Below are 22,500 nucleotides of genomic sequence, written 5' to 3'. Positions count from 1 at the left end.
AATTTGTCTAATCTTCTAAAACCTAGCTGTCAAACATACCTGGAAATCTCTACAGCGTAATCAGATGTTGTACTGTTATGACAAACCTTAATAATGAAGTAGAAGATGGTGTTCACAAGAAAGCTGCCACAAAATTCAACAAAGCCCTACTCTTTACTGGAGCACCGCCTTTAGTCGAGCAAGTACTTATTCTATCGGTCTCTTTTGTCAAAACGCTAAGTGACAGGGACATAAACACACCAGCATCGGTTGTCAAGCAATGCTAGGGGGACAAACACAGACACACAAACATACACACACACATATATATATACATATATACGATGGGCTTCTTTCAGTTTGCAGTCACAAGGCTTTAGTCAGCCCGAGGCTATAGTAGAAGACACTTGCCCAAGATGCCACACAGTGGGTCTGAACCCGGAACCATGTGGTTGGTAAGCAAGCTACTTACCACACAGCCACTCCTGCACCCTGAACATTTAATTTTAAAAACAGATAGGTAAATAGTGTGTCAGATATGTAGTACAGCAGGTGAGTAAATGGTAGTGACTCTAAGCACACAGTATTGCAGGTGGGTAAATGACAGTAAGTCAAGGTAAACATATTACAGGTGAGTAAATGGTAGTGAGTCAAGGTAGACAGTATCACAGTGGGTAAGTAGTAAGAGTCAAAGTAGACAGTATTGCAGGCAGATAAGTGGTGGGGAGTCAAAGTAAACAGTATTGCAAGTGGGTATATTGCAGTGAGTCAAGGTAGAGAGTATTGCAGGTGGATAATAATTGATGGTGAGTCAAGGCAGACAGTATCACAGTGGGTAAGTGATGATAGCTCAGGATAAACAGTATCACAGTAAGTGATAGTGAGTCAAGGTAGACATATCACAGGTGGGTAAGTGGTGATGACTCAAAGTAGACAGTATCACAGGCAGGTATGTGGAAGTGAGTCAAGGTGGACAATATCATAGGAGGGCAAGTGGTAGTGAGTCAAGGTAGAGATTATCATAGTGGGTAAGTGGTAAGAGTAAAGATAAACAGTATTGCAAGTGGTTATGTGACAGTGAGTCAAAGTGGACAGTAACGCAGTGGGTAAGTGATTATGAGTCATGGTGGACAGTATCACAGGTGGGTAATCGGTAGTGTAGAGAGGAGGATGAGAATGGAGAGAGGGTGGAGGAGAAGGGTAAGAATGGAGAGGGAAGTGAGAAAGTGAGAAGACAGAGAAAGGAACACAGGAGCAAAGAGGGAGAGAGACTAAGAGAAGTTAGTGCCAGCAAGGACAGAGAAAGGAGAGAGAGAGAGAGAGAGAGAGAGAGAGAAAGAAAGAAAGAAAGAAAGAAAGAAAGAAAGAAAAAGAAGAAGAAGAGAGAGAGAGAGAAGAAAAAGAGAAGAGAGAGAAAGGGGCGGGTAATGGGGGAGGGTACAAAATAAACAACCTTAGTTTCAAAGCATGTAATTCTATAAACAAGCAAGAGTAGTTAGTTGTCATTGAATAGGTGTGTAGGTGGATGTGTGTGTGTGTGTGTGTGTGTGAGAGAGAGGGGGTGGGGGCAGAAAGAGAAAGAAAGAATAAGAAAATATGTGAAGTAGCCAGGTTGACACTGACACTTTTTCAAATTATATATCTAACTATGTTTGTATATATGTAGGCGTGCACATTTGTAATTATGTATGTATGAATGTTGTATAAATGTATATACAGATGTGCTTATGTATGTATGCACACATGTATGTGTACTAGTGTCCCTATCATGGCAGTCTTAATAATGATAGGGAATACTTTTCACTAAAGAAACAACACAGTTTCTTTTCACTGTAATGTATAATGTTTGATATATATATATATATATTGCATATATATATATTGCATCAGCATGGCCGCAGCTCTGAGCTGAAACTTTGAAATGAAATGGAAAAATATAAACACACATGCAAAAATATATATAGATAGCCAGAGGGGAAGCAGATAAGAAAAAGTTTGCCAATGTTCAGCACCCGTGAGGACCAAAGACTCCAGGTATTTCATGTTGCAAAACAGTGTGTGAGAGAGAATCGTGATGTCGTGGGAGAGAAATGTGTTCGCATGGATGATGGTACGCTTGCACTAAACGAGGCTGCAAAGAAAGTGGTTTGGAGACGCCACTACGAAAGATTGCTCAATAAAGAGAATGAATGGGAGAAAGAGAGTCTGCCGAATGTCGACCCAACAGAGGGACCAGCTATCCGAGTTGACGGTACCATGGTAGATAAAGCAATTAAGAGTATGAAGACAGGGAAGGCCCCCGGCCCATCAGGAATCACTGCAGAGATGCTCAAAATATCTGGCAGTGTTGGCTATAGCCTAGTCACACGTATTGTTAACCAGGTGATACACGAAGGAGTCATACCCAATGACTGGTGTAGCAGCACCATAGTCAACTGCTACAAAGGTAAAGGTGACGCTTTGGATACAAATAATTACAGAGGCATCAAGCTGTTAGATCAGGTTATGAAAGTTACGGAGAGGGTCATAGCCCAACTAATTAGGGAGCAAATCAATTTAGATGAAATGCAGCTTGGGTTCGTGCCAGGTACAAGCACCACTGATGCCATATTTCTAGTAAGACAGCTTCAGGAGAAATACCTAGCCAAGGATAAACCTCTGTACCTGGCTTTCGTTGACATGGAGAAAGTCTTCGACAGGGTCCCTCGATATCTTATCTGGTGGTCAATGAGGAAACGAGGGATAGAAGAATAGCTAGTGAGAGCTGTGCGAGCCATGTACAGAGACGCTATCAGTAAGGTGAGGGTTGGCAATGAGTACAGTGAAGATTTCTGGGTGGAGGTAGGAGTCCACCAAGGTTCTGTCCTCAGCCCCCTCCTATTTATCATAGTCCTCCAGGCTATAACAGAGGAATTCAAGACAGGATGCTCCTGGGAGCTCCTCTATGCTGATGACCTTGTACTAATCGCTGAGTCACTATCAGAACTAGAGGAGAAGTTTCAGGTGTGGAAGCAAGGACTAGAATCGAAGGTCCTTAGAGTCAACCTAGCTAAAACCAAAGTCCTAATAAGTAGGAAGGCAGACAAAACACAAATCCCTTCAGGTAGATGGCCCTGCTCGATCTGTAGAAAAGGCATGGGTAAAAATATTGAATGAATGTGTAAATGAGTGAATATTTCAGAAACCTGTATCTGTAACATAACTCTCAGACAGAACCAGTGTGTGATACAGTGATAAAGCAGGACTCTTAAATTACAGATACAACCCATTCTTTGATTCACAACCCATTCAGTTCTACTTTGATTCACAAGACCTCCTGATAGCAAAATAAACTTCTTAATTACTCACTCATACTGCACCTATATGTACACACACACACATATAGTCCTGTCAAAGGTCTCCTCTCTGTGTATAAAAATATTTTATACACTCTTATATTTTTTTAAAATATGTTGTCTTATGACTTTTATTTATGCATGCTAACCACTGGTTATAAATTATTTTAATTTATCACCCACATATTTACGATATATGTATGTATACATGGTAAAGGCACATGGCTCAGTGGTTAGAGCATCAGGTTCACAGTCATGAGGTAGTGAGTTTGATTCCCAGACTGGGCTGTGTGTTTGTGTTCTTGAGCAAGACACTTTATTTCACATTGCTCCAGTTAACTCATCTGTAGAAATGAGATGTGGCATCACTGGTGCCAAGCTGTATTAGCCTTTGCCTTTCCCTTGGATAACATCAGTGGTGTAGAGAGGGCAGGCTGGTATGCATGGGTGACCGCTGATCTTCCATAAACAACCTTGCCTGGACTTGTGCCTTGGAGGAGAACTTTCTAGGTGCAATCCCATCAAAGAGGATCTTTATATATAAATATATATATATATATATATATATATATATATATATATATATATATATATATAGATATATATATATATACGGCAAATAAGAAAACGGAGAGGATATAAAATTGACAGACATCAGCTGGTAAACATTCCATTATGTCTATTTATTCAAATTTATTCAAATGTATGAATACACACATATGTATGAGTGGCACAGATTAGTGAATGGAAAAAAACTGGTAACTGCATAAACAAGGGTGTGAATACATATAAGCATATGGAAGCAAATGAGCAATTGAGCAAATAAGTAAATTGGTAAAAAACTAAATGGGTGTGTAGGTACTAGTTCCTTATGGCAGTTTCTGCCAAGAGGCAACAAAATCCTTCCAAGTTATCTCCATCTCTTCAGTGTTATGCAGGGATGAGCAGACAAGGCTTGGATAGTGAATGTGCCCCCAGGCTTCTTCAGAGGGTCTAAGTGGTGGTGGGGGGTGTTTATCCTTTTAAATAGAGTAGAGTAAGAATAAAAGTAAGAGAAAACACAAGAATACAAGTGAAGTACATCATAGTACAATGATGTGGGCATAGCAAGGGGATATATATATATATATATATATATATATATATATATATGTATTTATAAAAAAGAAGTTTGAAAACGCCACTATATAAAATAAATTTTAATTTATAATTTTCTCAGAGATATTTTACATGTTTCAGTTCTTGAAAAAACGAACCTTATCAAAAATACATATTTAAAAAAAAATGTAATTAAAAGAAAAGTTCATAAATGTTTCTTACTGGTGTCAACATAGTCCACATGGGAGCGTTTTTTGTGTGGGGACATATATATGTATATACACATACATTTATATACCCCTACCTGTATGTAAGTATGCAAATAACACAGTTTTCTTTTTTCACAACCTCCACATTAAATTGGAGATCAAAATTACCTTTTGGTATCAATACTGCTTCTTTCACTATTAATTATTTTTTAATAAGCCCACTGACTATTTGAGACACCAGTGCCTTAATAGACACAGATTCTATATATCATTGAAAGGAGTTTTGGCCGTTATTGCACAGCTGGACATCTCTCACCAAGGGACCCATAGCAGCAAGAAACCACATGATCTGGTAGTTCTAGTGACCATAACAGACGATTCTCATCTGTCAACGATATAATTACATGTACTTTTGTGCACCACAAGTCCATATGAGAGATCTTCTCAAGATAAATAATGCAGTATTCTGTGTTCTAACACAACCTTCATGTTAAGTTGGAGATTAAAATTACCTTTTGTATGTATGTATGTATAGAGGTACATATGAAGCTGAATTAAAACTGTTTTAAAGAATAATACATTTAACTCCTACTAAATGTGTTGAGTACCTTTTGTTTTTGTTTTTTTTGTTTGCCCACTTATTTGTGTGTGTGTGTGTGTGTGTGTGTGCGCGCGCATACGTGCATGTAGGGGCAAACATGGCTGTGTGGTTAAGAAGTTTGCTTTCAAAATGCATGGTCTTGGGCTAAGTCTCTGTGTGTGGCACCTTGGGCAAGTGTCTTCTAATATAGCCACAGAATGGATATGGTACTGAGTGGATATGTGTGTGTCTGAGTGTCGATGTATGTGTTGTGTGCGTGTGTGTGTGTTTGTGTGTAAAAATCTATGTATGTGTGTATGTGGGAATGTAAGTGCGTCTCTTTGTCTAGAAATGATGTCAAAACAAGGATTCATACACACACACACACACACACACACACACACACACACACACACACACACACACACACACACACACACACACACACACACATGATAGTTGTAAATGATTTCACTGTCATAAAAACAGTGTCATTCATTTCCAGTATTCTGTGAAAACATGTCTGTCCATAAAGAAATATTAGCTTACTTGGAAACAGATGAGGATAGGTGACAGATAAGCCATAGGAAATCCACCTCATTTTAACTCCAGCCAACCCATACAAACAAAGAAAAGCAAACATTAAAATGATTATATGTGTGTGTGTGTGTGTGAATTGTGAATGCATATGTGTATGTATGCACACATATATACACATGTGTATATATACATATACACACACAGGCTGTACAAAAATAGGTATAAACTATGTAACTAAAACAAGCCATGCAGATAACTAGAAAAGTATGATTATTACAATAGCTTTATTAAATCACAATAAGGATGACATACAAATAAATTACAATAAAGATGACATACTTATAACAATTAAACAAAGAAAATACAAGTGCTCAGATTCTCAAATTGCAATTAAATACAATCTCTTCAGTGTTCAACTGATCTATCTAAGTATTTGCACATTCCTATAGTCAAGTTTCTATACTCAAATAAACTTTGATACAGTGTCCTTCATTATCATTAATCTTTTGGCATGCCTCTCTTATGAATTCAATAATGTCATCAAAAGTGTGTACTTTTCTTGAAATTATTCTTTCTATGTTTGATAACACCCTCAAAAGAAGTTCATTAAGGTGTTGTCTGATATTTATGATGGCAATTCAACTAGCCATCATTAACCAAACTACCTACCAGGTAAATCTTTGTTAATGCATATATTGTTATAATCTTTATTATACCTACTTTTGCACTCTTACACACACATACACATGTCATAACTTGCTTGAAGATCCTGTGCACTCATAGGTGTAACTCAGAGTAGCAAGAGACTGATTCGACCAAAATAAAAACATTATTCATCTCTACTATAGTACCAAGTACTCTTTCTTCCAACAGTCAACACTAAACATGTGCATATATATATATATATATATATATATATATATATATATATATATGTATATATGTACATACACACATATATACACATGTATTATGTATATTTGTGTTGTGTGTATTTTTATGTGTGTGTGTGTGTGTGTGTGTGAATGTGTATATGTGTAGGTGTGAACAGGGAACACAACAGCATTCAGTTCAGCGTGTTTGAGTGTGTATAAGCACAAGTGTGTGAGTTTGTGCTTAAGTATGTGTATGATATATGATATTTCTAGGTAGAACAACGGACTGTATGCAGAAAATGTAACTTGAATGCCATGCTGCGACAGTTGAATTCCTTAGTGAGGGAGCATAGCAGCTGAAATAAGTTTATCTTCACAACTAGGTTAGTTAGCAACTTGTGGGTCAAATCTAAGGGCAAGGTCAGTGTAAATGTGAAGGTCACCTTTAGCAAAGAGAAAGCCATCTCATTTGTAGAAAGTCACAGTAAGAAGAGTTGTATATGAGCCATTGAGCCATGGTTATATATAGTAGAGTACAATTTGCTACAGGAATGACAGTGATAAATTTAGTATATACTGATGCAGTAATGGTGTGTGTGTGTGTGATAGAGTTATGATATTGATATGAAAAGATATTTAGTATAAGAATATATATTGCTACAGTAAGGACATATTAGTGTAGTAAGGATATATTGGTATAGTAATGACATGGATACAGAAAGGATAAATTGATACAGTAAGGATACATTTGTACAGTAATGACACATGGGGCTTTTCAGGGGCTGCTGAAAAGTTCCTGGCTTTAAGAGTATCACGAAAGGCCTGGGTGGAGGTCCAACCTTCCAAGTTTTTTTACAGGGCTTAGAAAAACTGAAGGAGCGCTGCAATAAGTGTGTGAATCTGAGAGGGGAATATGTTGAATGGAATCATAATTAACTGATCCTCTTGTATTTTATTTTACCAAAAGCTAGGAACTTTTCAGCACTCCCTCATATTAGTAGAGTAAGGTATGTATCCTGGTGTGAGTGTGTGTGTGCACGCGTGTGTATGTACATATGTGTGTCTTGTACTTGTGTTTGTCCTCCACCACACAACAACTGGTACTGGTTTGTTTACATGCCTGAAACTTAGCAGTTCAGCAGAAGAGACTGATAGAATAAGTTCCAGACTTAAAAAAACAAATAATTACTAGGGCTAATCTATTTGACTACACCCCTTGAAGGCAGTACCCCAGCATGGCTGCAATCTAATGATTGAAACAAGTAAAAGATAAAATACTGGTACAGTAATGCTATTTGGTATAGAAAGGATATATCAGTACAGTAATGACCTAATGGTAGAGTAAGGCTAAATTTGCATGGTAATGACATAGTAACAATATATTAGTATAGTAATAAAAACAATGGTTTCAAATGTTAGCAGAAGGCTAGCAATTTTAGAAAGAGTGGGTAAGTTGATTACATAATCTCCATGTACTCGACTGTACTTTTTATATGGACTCTAAAAGAATGAAGGGCAAAGACAACCATGACAGAATTTGAACTCAGAGTGTAACAATAATAATAATGATTTCAAATTTTGACACAAGGCTAGCAATTTTGGGGGAGGGGAATAATCAATTACATCAACCCCAGTGCTCAACTGGTACTTTTTTTTTATTGTTCTAGCCCTCTATATTTCAAGTTCAAATCACAGAGGTCAGCCTTGCTTTCATCCTTTGGGAAATGGACAGGTTCAAAAAAAAAAAAAAAAAATGGACAGGTTCAATAAAAAAAATGGACAGGTCCAAAAAAAAAAAGTGCTAATGCCTCCTAAGAGGAGAATAAACATTACTTTACTTAGAAACAGGTGAGGATTGGCACCAGGAAGGGCATCAAGGTGTAGAAAACTTGCCACACAAATAGTTCTTCACATATGTATATGCATTTAGTCCAACCCATGCCAGCATGGAAAATAGACATTAAATGATGATGAACAAATAGGGGTGATAGGATGGCAGTATTGGTAAAGAGGTGGACAAAATACCCTGAAGTATTTAGCTGCATATCATAACTCAGAGTTCAAATCACACCAAAGTTGAATTTACCTTCCATTCTTGCCAGGGTCAATAAAATAAGTAACAGCCATGCATTAAAATCAATTTTAGCAGCTAACCCCCACCCACCCCCCGTCACATTTCGTGCTCTCTGTCTATGTAGGAAAATTCTTTATTACTAAGAAGACAAGTATCTTTGTAATTTCTGCTGCTACTTAATTTTGAGTATTAAGATAAGTCTGTGTAGATCCTCTGCGGCACTGATTACTGCTGTCTCTTGGAATCTGCGATGTTGTCACCTCCTACTATTAAATAGTCTTTTTTTTTTCTTGGTGGAGGTATTTTATCTTCTTTTTTTTTTTTTTCTGTTAATCATAGGTGCAGATATAGTTGTGTGATTAAGAAGCTCATTTTGCAACCACATGGTTTCAGGTTCAATCCCAGTGAACAGCACATTGGGCAAGTGTTTTCAACTATAGCCTCAGACCAACCAATGCTTTGAGTGAACTTGGTAGATAAACTATGCAGTGGAAGCTTGCTGTATGTACATACATACATGTGTGTGTGTGTGTGTTTCTCTGTATGTATGTGTGTGTGTATGTATGTATGTGTGTGTGTGTATGTATGTATGTTCTCTTTTTAATTGTAGAGAAAATTTTGACTGGCCACCTACTTAGTAGCAAGGTTGTGAAGGAAAACATCTTATTGTAACCATTGTCCTTTAACTCTTAAGGTCTTGCAAATTTTTGTAGCCTTTGATATTGTGATCATTTGTAGAGCACGAATTAAGGATTTGCATTCTCTCCAAGTTCAGCCATACTTTGCTCCAGACTAGTTGGTATGTATCCTGGTGTGAGTGTGTGTGTGCACGCGTGTGTATGTACATATGTGTGTCTTGTACTTGTGTTTGTCCTCCACCACACAACAACTGGTACTGGTTTGTTTACATGCCTGAAACTTAGCAGTTCAGCAGAAGAGACTGATAGAATAAGTTCCAGACTTAAAAAAACAAATAATTACTAGGGCTAATCTATTTGACTACACCCCTTGAAGGCAGTACCCCAGCATGGCTGCAATCTAATGATTGAAACAAGTAAAAGATAAAACAATGATACTGATATTTCACTCTCTCTCTCTCTCTCTCTCTCTCTCTCTCTCTCTCACACACACTCACACTCACACACACACACACACACACACACACACACACACACACACACAAAGCAATTTGAAGAGTGGAGGTTGTATAGATATTAATGTTAAATATAAACTATAGTGCACAACATATAATTTAGGAAAGCAAACACATTTCAAACTGAAAAATAAACATTCACACCCAGATTTTTACAACTGTTGATGTGCGAAACTATTTTTTTATTTCAATTGGAGACCAACATAACTTCATTAACCTATTTTTGAATTTTCCTATACAAGTTGTTGTTTATAGTTTCAGCTTAGAGCTGCGGCCATGCTGGTGCACCGCCGTGAAAGTCTAATGCTCTACCGACTGAGCTATGCGGGCGGGCTGTTTGTCTTTTTTTTTGTTTTATCTTTCCTTCCACATCTTTTCACAGCTGATTTTGATGTTTTTACAGAACAAAATATCTTATGCGCAGCAAAATTCCTTTGCAACAACAAAATGTTTATGCACATGTAAAGTTAAGGTCAGATGTACTAGAATATTTGGTAAAAGCTGGAGGTAAAGTACATGTGATCTTAAATATATATATATATATACTTATATAAACAATCACTACTAGTCCATAATATAATAATATAAAGCCTAAATAGATTACTAAAGTAGAGCAGGGGAAATATATGTATGTATGTGTGAGTGCGTGCGTACTTGACACCAGAACAAATATATAATGGCAACTAGTGAAGTGGGGAGGGATAAGGTGATGGTAGAGTTATAAGTGGTATTTGGCAGATGGCAACAGCAGCAGTAGCAGCAGTAGACTGGTATTGTTGTTCTTAAATTAATCTTTTCAAATCTACAGTTGCTATTGGCTACTATACAAGCAATATCTATTCTGAAGACTGGGTGGGTGGAATTACTCAGGGACCCATTCTACATAACTACGTTTTTCATGAAGAATGTCTCCCAGCACAGTTTCTCCAGTCATTCAAAATATTCCACTTGTTTTTATGTTTAAACTGACCAGATTCAACCTTTCCCACCTACCCTACAATGTCATTCTAAGAATAAAACAATCACATCATTGCAATCTTGAAGCTACGAGATAACTTTACTGTTATAGGCAGCAGAAGTTTGTTCATTAGTTCATTGAACATCTATGATAACATGGATTAGACAGAGAGTTATTTAAGGCAAGATTTTTCCAGTTAGATGCTCTTCCTGCCACCAACCCTCATCTGTTTTCCAAGTAAGGGATTTTCTTTTATATTGTACAAGTCTTTAAGCACAGAGCAGCTGGTCATAATGACACAAGGTATGTTAAACATCAACACCACCTTGCTCAAATGATGACAAGCAAAATATCAACAAACATGCACATTAACACACACACACACACACACACATGCAAGCACATGCATGCACAAACACACACACTTTATGACCATATCACATTGAAAGCATCAGCTCTTGTCCAATCACTGTAGTTAAACAATGCCAAATCTAGTAAGCACTGAGATGCAACAACTTGGGAAACCTAAGCAAAACCTTCAGTTAGTTAGGCACAAACATTTTGCTGTGGTTAAGAAGCCTGCCTTTCAACCATGGCACCTTGAGCAAATGTCTTTCACTATGGCCCAGGCCTGACCAAAGTCTAGTGAGTGGATTTGGTAAACAGAAACTGAAAGAAACTTATAATATGTGTGTGTGTGTGTCCCAGCATGTGCTGGTTCTAAGCGAGAGTCCTTGTCATTTAAGTAATGTTCGAGTTTTATGCAAAAAAAACATGTCTGGACATGCAAAAAACATGCCTGCAAAAAAGACATTTCTGGGGGAATATTACTTTGCTTGGAAACAATGAGGGTTGGTGATTTGGTGATAGAGGGGCATTCAGCTATAGAAAATTCACCTCAAAGAATTCTGCCAGCTCCATGCAAGCTTGGAAAAGTGAACTTTAAAATGGTATCAGTGACAACAATGTTGATTGATAACAACAACAACAAGACAGGCCTAACCCTTTAGCATTTAAACTGGCCATATCTGGCTCCAATATTCTATTTGTTTTATGATCAAAATGACCAGATCTGGCCTCTCACACCTACCCTACAGTAGCATTCTAAGAATAAACAGTGACATCATCAAAATCTTGAAGCTATGATGTATTGCTTGATTCATTCGAAACAAAATGAATGAATAAGCATTAGTTTTGACAGAGTAATCTGAATGCTAAAGGGTTAATATTGTTTATTATTTCTTTACTGCCCACAAGGGGTTACACACAGAGGGGACAAACAAGGACAGACAAACGGATTAAGTCAATTATATCGACCCCAGTGCGTAACTGGTACTTATTTAATCGACCCCGAAAGGATGAAAGGCAAAGTCGACCACGGTGGAATTTGAACTCAGAACGTAGCGGCAGGCAAAATACCGCTAAGCATTTCGCCCGGCATGCTAAGGTTTCTGCCAGCTCACTACCTTTAAAGGGTTAATATTGTTTCTGTCTATTAAAGGGTTAATATTGTTTAAAGGGTTAATATTGTTTCTGTCTACCAAATTCACTTACAAAGCTTTGATTGGTCTGGGGTGGTAGCAGAAGCTATTTGTCCAAGTTGCTGTACAGAAGAGCTGAATCCAAAACTACATGGTAGCAAAGCAAGCTTCTAAACGTCTTAACACTGCTATGTCTCTGCCTGTATTGTGTAATTAATATGTGTATTTCTTAGCTTGTACTGATGAGTTCAAATTTACATAGGGATAGGTTCCACCAGTCTTAGATGCATTACATGATGATAAAAGCCTTCAGTGATGTCCAAATCACTTTACAGTTTACATGACATCAACATGTGTTTAAATTTTAAATCCTCTTGTTAACTATTTAAATTAAAAGAGAAAGAGAATTGGCCGTGTTTAATCTTAAGATGGAATACAGCTATGACATCAGGAATGGTGCTGCATTTTCACATTCTGGCATCTTAGACACCTGAGTGGCATGAAGTTTCTCACCAACATGCTATTTCCTCACTCTGGTTCTTTCTGTAGTGGTCTCTGTTCCTTGAAGCTTGCTGGTCTCATCACCGGCACCCAGGTCCGCCTGCCTCAATTCTCTCCCCTTTCTTTAACCACCCATATTGTGTCTGCTGCAGCCTTAGTCTCCTGTATGTTTTACATTTAATACATTAAAAGTATAATTTAAGCAATACTGACTTAATAATAATCAATCTATATAGAATACTTCTATAATTCTATAGAACATCCTGACACATTGTGGTTAGTAACATATTAACTCCAAATTAACAGTGACAAATTCAATTTCAGTGGAGGTTAACATTTAAATTCACAAAGCAGAGAGATAAATTGATGTTTCCAATAAATTCGTTTTGTAACTATTTTTGATTTCTAGTTGGTAATGTCTTTGGCAAGAATCTTGAAATCAAACAGAGCTGGTTTCCCTCTCCAGTTAGGTTTTTAATTGATTTATAATTAATAAAACAAAATCACTTTAGATTGCTTTCTGCAGTATTTCTTAAATATATAGCTTCATACTTTCTGACAGGTGAAATACACAGTAAAATAATGTTATATTCCTCCTTTATTTTAAACTCAGATTAATCGGAATTTAGCCTTCATTTCAGCTCAGATTAGATAGAATAAAAGTTGATGATTACAGGGTAGATCAAAGACATATTAGCTATTGTTATTATTAATATAATCATCATAAAGGGTGGTAGATTGGCAGAATCAATTAGTTCATTAAAAGAAATGCTTTGCAATATTTGTTCAGGCTCTTTATGTTCTGAGTTCAAATCCTGCCAAGGTCAACTTCTCCTTTCATCCCCACAAGGTTGATAAAATAAGGTATTAGTCAACAACTGGCATCAATGGTTTCGACTGACTCCCTCCCCACAAAATTATTGGCTTTGTGCCCAAATTAGAAACAGTATTTATTATCATTATAGGATTAGTGATTATTTTAACCGACTAGCAAGATTTAGTAATGTATGAAAGCAGCTCATTTTCATACATTGCTATTCTACATCTTTTTGCAACGTGATTTAATACGTTATCTTAAATCAATCCAGTTTACATCTTATAACTGCCCAGGAGTATCCAATTAAAATGTCAGAAACGTCAGTAATTCATTAAATATTCACACACAATAAAACACATGGCATTAAGGTCTTGCATGAGTAATATGATGAGCTGAAATTCTTTGATTAACTAAGATCATCCCAGCAATTAGAAGATAAGACTCTTTCTATGAGTAGTTAAAATCTAAAAGCAAGCAAATGAGATAACTAATATAATCCAATCAATGTTTTTGGAAAATGAAGACAATGCAATTATGAGAAGATCCTGTCTTAATAGTCAACTAGTAAAAGCAACAGGCATGTTTTCATCATCATAATCACTATCATCAACATCTAATGCTTGTTTTCCATGTTGGCATGGACTGGACAGCTTGGCATGAACTGGCAAGGCCAGGCTCCATAGTTTGTTTTGGCTTGGTTTTTATGGTTGAATGCCCCTCCTAATGCCAACCACTTTACAGAGTGTACTGGGTGTTTTTACATGGCACCAGTACCCACACCAATGGTACCGAGTAAAAAGCATTGGTGTTGGTGCAAACAAGACTTGTGTGTGTGTGTGTGTGTGTGTGTGCATGCGCACGTGTGTATGTGAGAAAGAGAGAGAGAGAGAGTGAGAGTAAAGTCATTAACTTGGATAGTGATAATTCACTGAGGACACATACAAACAAATAAATGGCTACTCTAGTTGTAATAAGATTAATGACTTATAATAATTTTTAAAAAAAAACAAATCAGAAAGTATAATGTAGTTGCTAAATTTTACTTATGTAGCTGATCTATTAATTAATTAGGTATGTGATTAACTATTGTTCAAATAGTATAGAGGAATAAATTAATTCCATTCTAAATCTAATACGACCAAAAAAGAACAATGATCATTTATCAGATTTAACTAATCTGATTTAACTATACAGAATGTAACAATTACAATATTTTAAAATATCAATTATGAGCTGGGAAAAAAAAAAATGTTACGACTTATAATTTTGTTTAGTCATTCATTGGTTGTTTTGAAATGCAAGAGAAAACTGAATCTATGCATAAAGCTAGCACATAAGGCAAAGTGCCAAACTTTTTCACAATTGTGTGTGGGCTGGTTTCAAAACAGGTAGTTTAGGTACCATGTTACTAGATCTTGGGTGGATTTCCCAACTAGCCACCCACTTAAATAGTAAAGTTGGCACATGTACAGCACCAATTCTAATTCTACAAGAAACTAAAAAGGTTTGGTTCATCATTTAACATAATTCAAAAATCTATGGTGACAGCAGTCTGTTTTGTTCTGCTTTTTTTCTATTTAATGATTTAGATTAAAACATGTAACTTGTTGCTGTTCTTTTTATTCTGCTGACATATTTGTTTTCAGGATAGCCAATTTCCATTCCTTACATTTTACACAAACAATGAAAATATATTACATTTATGTATTTGTTTAGCAAGATTCCTGATATGAAATCATGTGTTGAAACAGATGTTGTTATACTTGGGGATGGTCATCTTTTGCCAATTAAACACATGCACTATATGTCTGGTCTTCACTTCAACTTTACAATTATTCATATTTTAGTATCCTTTGTCAGAAATATTTCATTGCACATCCTGAGACCTCATCAAATACTCTTCATCCCACATGTCACCTCCTACTCTGTTTAGTCCATTCTGCCTTTCTGTGGTGAGGGACTAAACAGAACAGAAGGAGACACATTGGATGGAGAATCACTGAAGAGGTCAGAAGATGTGTGACAAAAGATTTCAGACAAAGGACACTAAAATAAGAATAATTATTAAGTTGAAATGAAGACCAAGTATATAACGCATGTAGTTAACTGGCAAAAAATATAAGCATCCCCAACTATAACAATAAATGACAATACAATAAAGACTAAATCCACTAGAATTTGCCAAAATCCACTTAAATGTCTTATAAATAAAACTATATACATGCTCTTTTTTTTTAATCATAATCAACAAATAACACTCAAATATCACTCAAATTACATCTTACTGTCTTAAAAATTGTAGAACTAAAAAAAGATGGGATGATCATGGCCAGAAAGTCTTTCACCATAGGTGAATTTTGTTCCGTGGTCAGAAAGTCTTTCACCATAGGGTGAAACAGGAACCAGGGAGCTATACAACAGCAACATCATGCTCTCATGAGACAAGACACAAGTGTGGGCTATATACATTATTATCATCATTTACTGTCCATTGTTCATGCTGGCATGGGTTGGACAGTTTGACCAGAGCTGGCAAGCTAGGGAGCTGTATAAATACTGTGTGGTAAGAAGCTGGCTTCTCAACATCATGGTTTCAAATTCAGTGCTACTGTATAGCAACTCAGGTAAGTGTTTTCTACTATAGCGTGTGTGTGTGTATGTGTGTGTGTGTGTTACTGTCTTCTTGCCTTGACATTATGTGATAGTTGTAAAAATGAGTGTCTACATTATGCAAGCAATGTCCTTCATTTCCAATCTTTCATGTCTGGTCATGGGGAAATATTAATTTGCCTGAAAACAGATAACAGTTGGTGACAGGAAGTGCATCTGATGGTAGAAAATTCCACTGGAACAAAATTCTGTCTGACCCTTGTGAGCAAGGAAAAGTTGATACTAAACTATTGATGATGACGACGACGATGAAGATAGGTTTAAAGTATCTGTTTAGAGGTAGCAGTTAACCGAGTATGAGCAGAATAATGGCATAGATATAGCCTAAGAGCAACCAAATAACCTTCAGCTTCAGTAACTCACTCATAAAATATCTATCTGACCCATGCAAGCATGGAAAAGTAGACATTAAAACGATGATGACACTGATGTAAGTAGTCTAAACTATTTCTTCATATCTTCTAATTTCTGGAATCAGAATTGAGGACATAATATAGTTTCCAAAATGGTTTCCTGTAATCATGGGATGAAATTAATCCTAGATCAGGATTGATTTATACATAAGTCTACTGCTAGACAACAATAGTAGACAACAACTAGGATAGTGTATACAATCTATATATTGGTAAATTGGTTAATTATACCTTATCTTTTTTGCAGATGAGATATTATTAGTACCAATGGAGATCATTTTCAAAATGTTAGTCATATCTTTTCTGGAGTAAAGCATTATGCTTTGATGTGATTTAGATCATCCTCAGGTTTCAATGTATGATTACATCTGCTCAAGTTAGGACTGAAACCATAAATCTCTAAAATAAGTAAGGTTCCAATAACTTTAAGCACTATGATATGGAGTACTAGTAGCCACCAGTAGTGTTACAATTACAACACTCTTATCAACTACAAGACAGGATGGTCTTAGCTTGGTTAATTTTCATCATAGATCTGCATGATCAGGATTGACTCACAGTTAAGAAAGAAGAAAGGACACATTGATTAGTATAGTCTGGTAAACACCATGTCTACAAAACAGATGTGATTGTCATGAATGGAATATTTCTGACTAAATTCTATTTAAGGGTTGACTTGAGACTAAACAATGACAATAACCAAGATCTGTAACCCTTTTGTTGCCATATTTCTGTAGAAATACACTGTCCTAGTTTCAAATAATTTTGAAAATAATTTAGAATTTAGTAAAATAACTGTCATTATTAAGCAGGTATAAAGCAGTGAACTGGAAGAATTGTTAACAGACCAGGCAAGTTGCTTAGCAGTATTTCATGTCTTTACATTCTGAGTTCAAATTCCACCAAGCAAGATTGACTTTGTTCCATCCTTTTGGTGTCAGTGAAATAAGTACCAATTGAGCACTGGGATCAATGTATGTAATCGACTTACCCCACCCCTGAATTTGATGGCCTTGTGCCAGAATTTGAAACCATTATTAAGCAGGTATATGGAACATAAATCAACATGAAATTTTGATGGGAAATTTTAATTCAGATCACTTTAACCTTTTAGCATTTAAACCAGCCATATCTGGCACAAATATTTTACCCGTTTTATGTTCAAACTGGCCAGATTTGGCCTTTCATACCTACCCTGCAATATCATTCTAAAAATAAACAATCACATCTTTGAAATCTCTAAACGAAAAGATAATCCAAGATTAGTTTTTTTTTAAATGTGAATAAAGAAGCATTACATTTGACAGAGTAATCTGAATGCTAAAGGGTTAAAACAGAAAGGAACCAGGGCAGTGTCAGGTGGAGTGGGAGCAAAAGGGGAAGAAAAATTTTTGATATAATAATCTCACCTTCCAAGCAGTTCTTTTGGTTCATATTTAGCATAAAAGTCTTTAGCCTCTCCCGAGGAGGGCAACACATCTTCCTCTTTTGTCATTCCAACCATTAAATACAGTACTTAGATCCAACTAGAGGACTGAGAACCAGTTCATGTCGACCCAACACCTGGTGGAAGGCATCTTGATAATCCAGACAGGACCTACAAAAGAAACAAATATAAACATCAATGATAATGATAATGGTGATGGGGGAGGATGATGATGATGATGATGATGGCAGTGTGTGTTTTTATTTTATATATGAACATCACTAGAAAAAACACATTACAGAAGTAGGTAGAATGTGTATGTGTTACATTAATTTTTGTAAAATACACACATACACACATATAAAGGTTAATAACAGATAGGGCATCCAGAGTAGCATGGAAAAACTAATGTAAAACAAACATGTAGACATCATTATTCTCATCAACATTATTTTATCATCCACTTTTCCATGCCCACATGGATCAGACGGAATTTGTTCAGGCAAATTTTCTAAAGCCAGATGCTCTTCCTGTCACTAATCCTTACCAATTTCCAAGTAAGGTAATATTTCCCCATAGCTAGTCATATTGGAAATGGACATCCATCTCCAACAATCATATATCAAGACAAGGAGACACAAACACACACATATATAAACACACGCACACACACATACATACATATACACACAGACATTAAATATATATGTGCACACAACATTATCATCATCATTGAAATATTACAATACATTTCTACATTACCTTTCCCTGCTGATATGACTAGGCAGAATTCACTGTGTCAATAGACCATATCTTCCTCTTATATCTAATTTTTAGACATGGTTTCTACAACTGGATGGCTTACCTAACTCCAACCATTTTACAGAATGTACTGGGTGCACTTTTTGTAGCACCAACACTGTAGAGGTTGTCTTGTCATCAACAAGATTAAAGAGTCTTCTCAAACCCTGAGCTATCGCTGTTCAGAATAAATACCAAACAGAGTGTACTAGGTGCTTTTTGTGGCACCAGCACTGTTGGGGTTGCTTTGTATCTTGGAAAGAAAAAGAAAGCACTTCAAGACGGATGGAACAGGTTTATTGTGAGAGAATGGCAATGAAGAGTATAACAGAGGGAGCAATGTTAACTAGGTGTAAAGGAACAGAGGAGATGGTTTGGGAAGAGTAACATTATGGGATTAGAGTGAAAGAAAGCAGATTATAATGTGGTAATGAAAATGGAGTGAGTTGAATAAGTGAAACCAGTGATGAGATGAATCAGTCCATTTGCCATGCCAGTATGGGTTGGACAGTTTGTATGGTCCAAGACAGTTTTTATTGGAGTAACACAGATTTATTTTTTTTAGAAAGGGAATGTCATTATTATGGAAACATGTAATATGAAGGAAGTGGAAAGTAGCACTAGGGGATTAATATAAGAGAGAAGAGAGAGAGAGTTAAAGAGACAAAACAGTAAGGAGAGTTGAGTAGGAAGGGATGTTATGCTACTCCTCATTATGCATGGATGGATAAAGAAAATATAAGAGAGAAGTAGGTTACAGGAGGAGAAGGAAAAGATAAATGGAAAAGTAGTATCAGTGCATTAATGAGAGAGGGTTAGAGTGATAAGGGACCAGGATATATCTTTGAAGTAACATGACCAAGAAAACATGGTGTCAAGAGAATCAAGAAAGGTAAAGGTTGCCAGCACTCCCCACTCAAGTATCAAGACCTTATGATTCAAGAGAAAGAAGGGGTAGCAGGGTATAGGTGATGGAGATATTAAGACTGCAGATATTCAATATACACAAATCAAGTAATTTCCTCTCAGTTTTGTCATCCTATCTCTGAGGGTAAGACTAGTCTGCTCTATGTAATCTTTGTGGCACCCTTCACACCTAATGGCATAAAGTAAATTCTTTGATGTGCAGGTGAAGTTATTTTTTACCACAAAAGTGTGTCCTGACTGGAATTTGTATATTATTCCTTCAAAGAGGTTGATGCAAGTCCTACAGTTAGATTGACCACATTTTTTTTACGGTAGGTGTTGGGCTTGTGTTGGATAATTTTGCAAGACAGGAATATATCAATATTAACTTCTGAGGAGAGTTCTAGCCTCAATGCTTATAATAGAATGGACTCAGCTAAAGACACCCAAGCACCAGAAGTTAATGCTAAATCAGGTGAGAGAAAAAATCTACCATTCAAAAACATGAAATGCCCTTCAAAGAAGATTTCACAGTTTCTATCTATCAAATTTCACTCACAAGGCTTCAATCAGCTCCTGAAACCTATAGAAAAAAGATACTTGCCTAAAGCATCACACACTATGATTGAACCAGAAACCACATAGTTGCAAAGTATATTTCTTAACCACTCAGCCAAACGTGCACTTATATCAGCTGCTGGATGAAACCTTTACTACTCACTCTATATTTATCCATATAACTTTGCTGTAACTTAATATTTACTAAACAACAGCAGACAAATAGGACAAATAGCTTATGTAACCGATTCCAATAAAACATCATCTTAGAAACAGTGATGAAAGAAATGTATTGACATAGACATATTTTCATGAATATGGCAGCAGTGAAGTGACAGACACAGACAGACAGAAAGGAAATATCAAGTTCAAAATCCATGAGAGAAATCTTTGTACAATATTAAAAAAAAAAATCAATAGCATAATTAATAAAAAAATTCTTATCATTGATTTACAGCAGACGCTTCCAAAATCTAATGATTCTAGAAGAAAAGTCTTTCTGTAGGAAGGTATTCAAGAATTGTCCTACAGCAACTACACACACACACACACACACACCTGAAACAGAGATATTAATGAATAATATATGCATTAAAGTGAAGTCACATGGCTTAGTGGTTAGGGTATTCAGCTCACGATTGTAAGGTCATGGGTTCAATTCCCAGCAGTGCATTGTGTCCTCGAGCAAGACAGCTTATTCCCCATTGCTCCAGTCCATTCAGCTGACAAAAGTTAGTAGTACCTGTATTTCAAAGGGCCAGCCTTATCCCATTTTGTGTCACACTGAATCTCCCTGAGAACTAAGTTTAGGGTACACAAGTCTGTGGAGCGCTCAGCTACTTGCACATTAATTTCATGAGGAGATTGTTCCATTCGTCGGATCAACTGGAACCCTTGTCGTCATAGCCAATGGAGTGCATTTTGTTATAGCTTCAAGATTTCAATGATATGATTGTTTATTTTCAGAATGATATTGTAGGGCAAGTGTGAGAGGTAGGATGACTGGTTTGAACATAAAACAGGTAAAATATTTCAAATGGATAAGGACAGTTTAAATGCTAAAATTTTAACCTCAAGTCAACTTTGATCAAGCATCAAGCATCATTATCTTCACCATTTTGTTGATAATTTTCCATGCCTGCATAGATTGGACAGGTCCTTTTCAGTAGAGCATGTTGCCACTTGTAGCAGATCTTTATCAGGGTTCAGCCATCATCATTTCTTCCCCGGTTGTCCTCTTCCAGAAGATCTATTAGCACTTTATCATCCAAATGTCATCCTCTATACACATCATGTCTGTACCAGCTTAGTCTTCTCTCCTGTACACTACACCTGATGTCTTTTAAGCCCAATTTTTCTCTTAGCTAATTTCTGCTCCATTGTTCATACACACTAACGCTAGACAACCAGTGGGGTATGCTTTGCTTCATTTCTACACACCCAGCCTTCATACATCCTTAGCATTAAATGTTCCTTGTTTCACTACCATGCAGCATTGCACTTCAGACCTATGATTAAATATGTTCTAGCTATAACCATCTCAACTTTTTACGGGTATCTATAACTATATTATCAATGTGTTCTTCCTTTCTTAAGATGGTTGGTTATGATTTAAGGAAGATTTGGTTTCTATTCTTCACAAGTCAATTAACCATACAGAGGCTTTCTCAATTCACCTCACTGTCAAAAGACAACAGGTGGTGTGGGAATAAAATAGCAAGGACCCTACAGCATCTGTTGTTTTAAAAGCAGAGTAGATAGAGAGGAAGTTCAAATATTTGTTTATCCACAGGTCAAGCTACATCAGGTAGATCTATGACCAAAAGCACTTCATTTTTCTCTCTTTTTTTTTTACTGATATACTGTAATCTGAGACATTATCCAAAGTCTCCTTCCCATTTAAGACAACTGCATCTAATTTTGAGGTAAACTTGGCAGCTGTCCAAATATTTATTTATTATTAATGATTAGACAAAGAACCATTTAATGACAAATGGGAGTGAGCCTGCAGCAAGGATTCTTAGCTTCCTATCAGTTACTTCCAATCAATGAAAGAATTATGCTACTAAGAATTGAGGATATAAGGAGAAGGTAATGTAGCTCCACCACAGACACATATATCTTGT

At 36.4% G+C, this 22,500-nt stretch overlaps 1 protein-coding gene across 4 annotated transcripts in view; it reads right to left on the bottom strand.

Annotated features, from left to right (window-relative positions):
• Positions 1 to 22,500, bottom strand: part of LOC106871486 (phosphorylase b kinase gamma catalytic chain, skeletal muscle/heart isoform) — an 84,715-nt gene that overhangs the window by 43,434 nt on the left and 18,781 nt on the right. For all 4 annotated transcript variants that reach the window (XM_089353802.1, XM_014917967.3, XM_014917966.3 and 1 more), the window contains exon 2: positions 18,093 to 18,280. In XM_089353802.1, the coding sequence (XP_089209928.1) occupies positions 18,093 to 18,187 (95 nt within the window). In that variant the 5' untranslated portion in view covers positions 18,188 to 18,280. The remainder of the gene's footprint in view (positions 1 to 18,092; positions 18,281 to 22,500) is intronic.

The sequence above is a fragment of the Octopus bimaculoides genome, chromosome 6, assembly GCF_046866305.1.
Source record: "Octopus bimaculoides isolate indiv1 chromosome 6, ASM4686630v1, whole genome shotgun sequence".
In the NCBI taxonomy this organism is placed as follows: domain Eukaryota; kingdom Metazoa; phylum Mollusca; class Cephalopoda; order Octopoda; family Octopodidae; genus Octopus; species Octopus bimaculoides.
The sequence above is the reverse complement of the archived record's forward strand: the minus strand, read 5'-3'. Positions and strand labels throughout refer to the sequence as shown.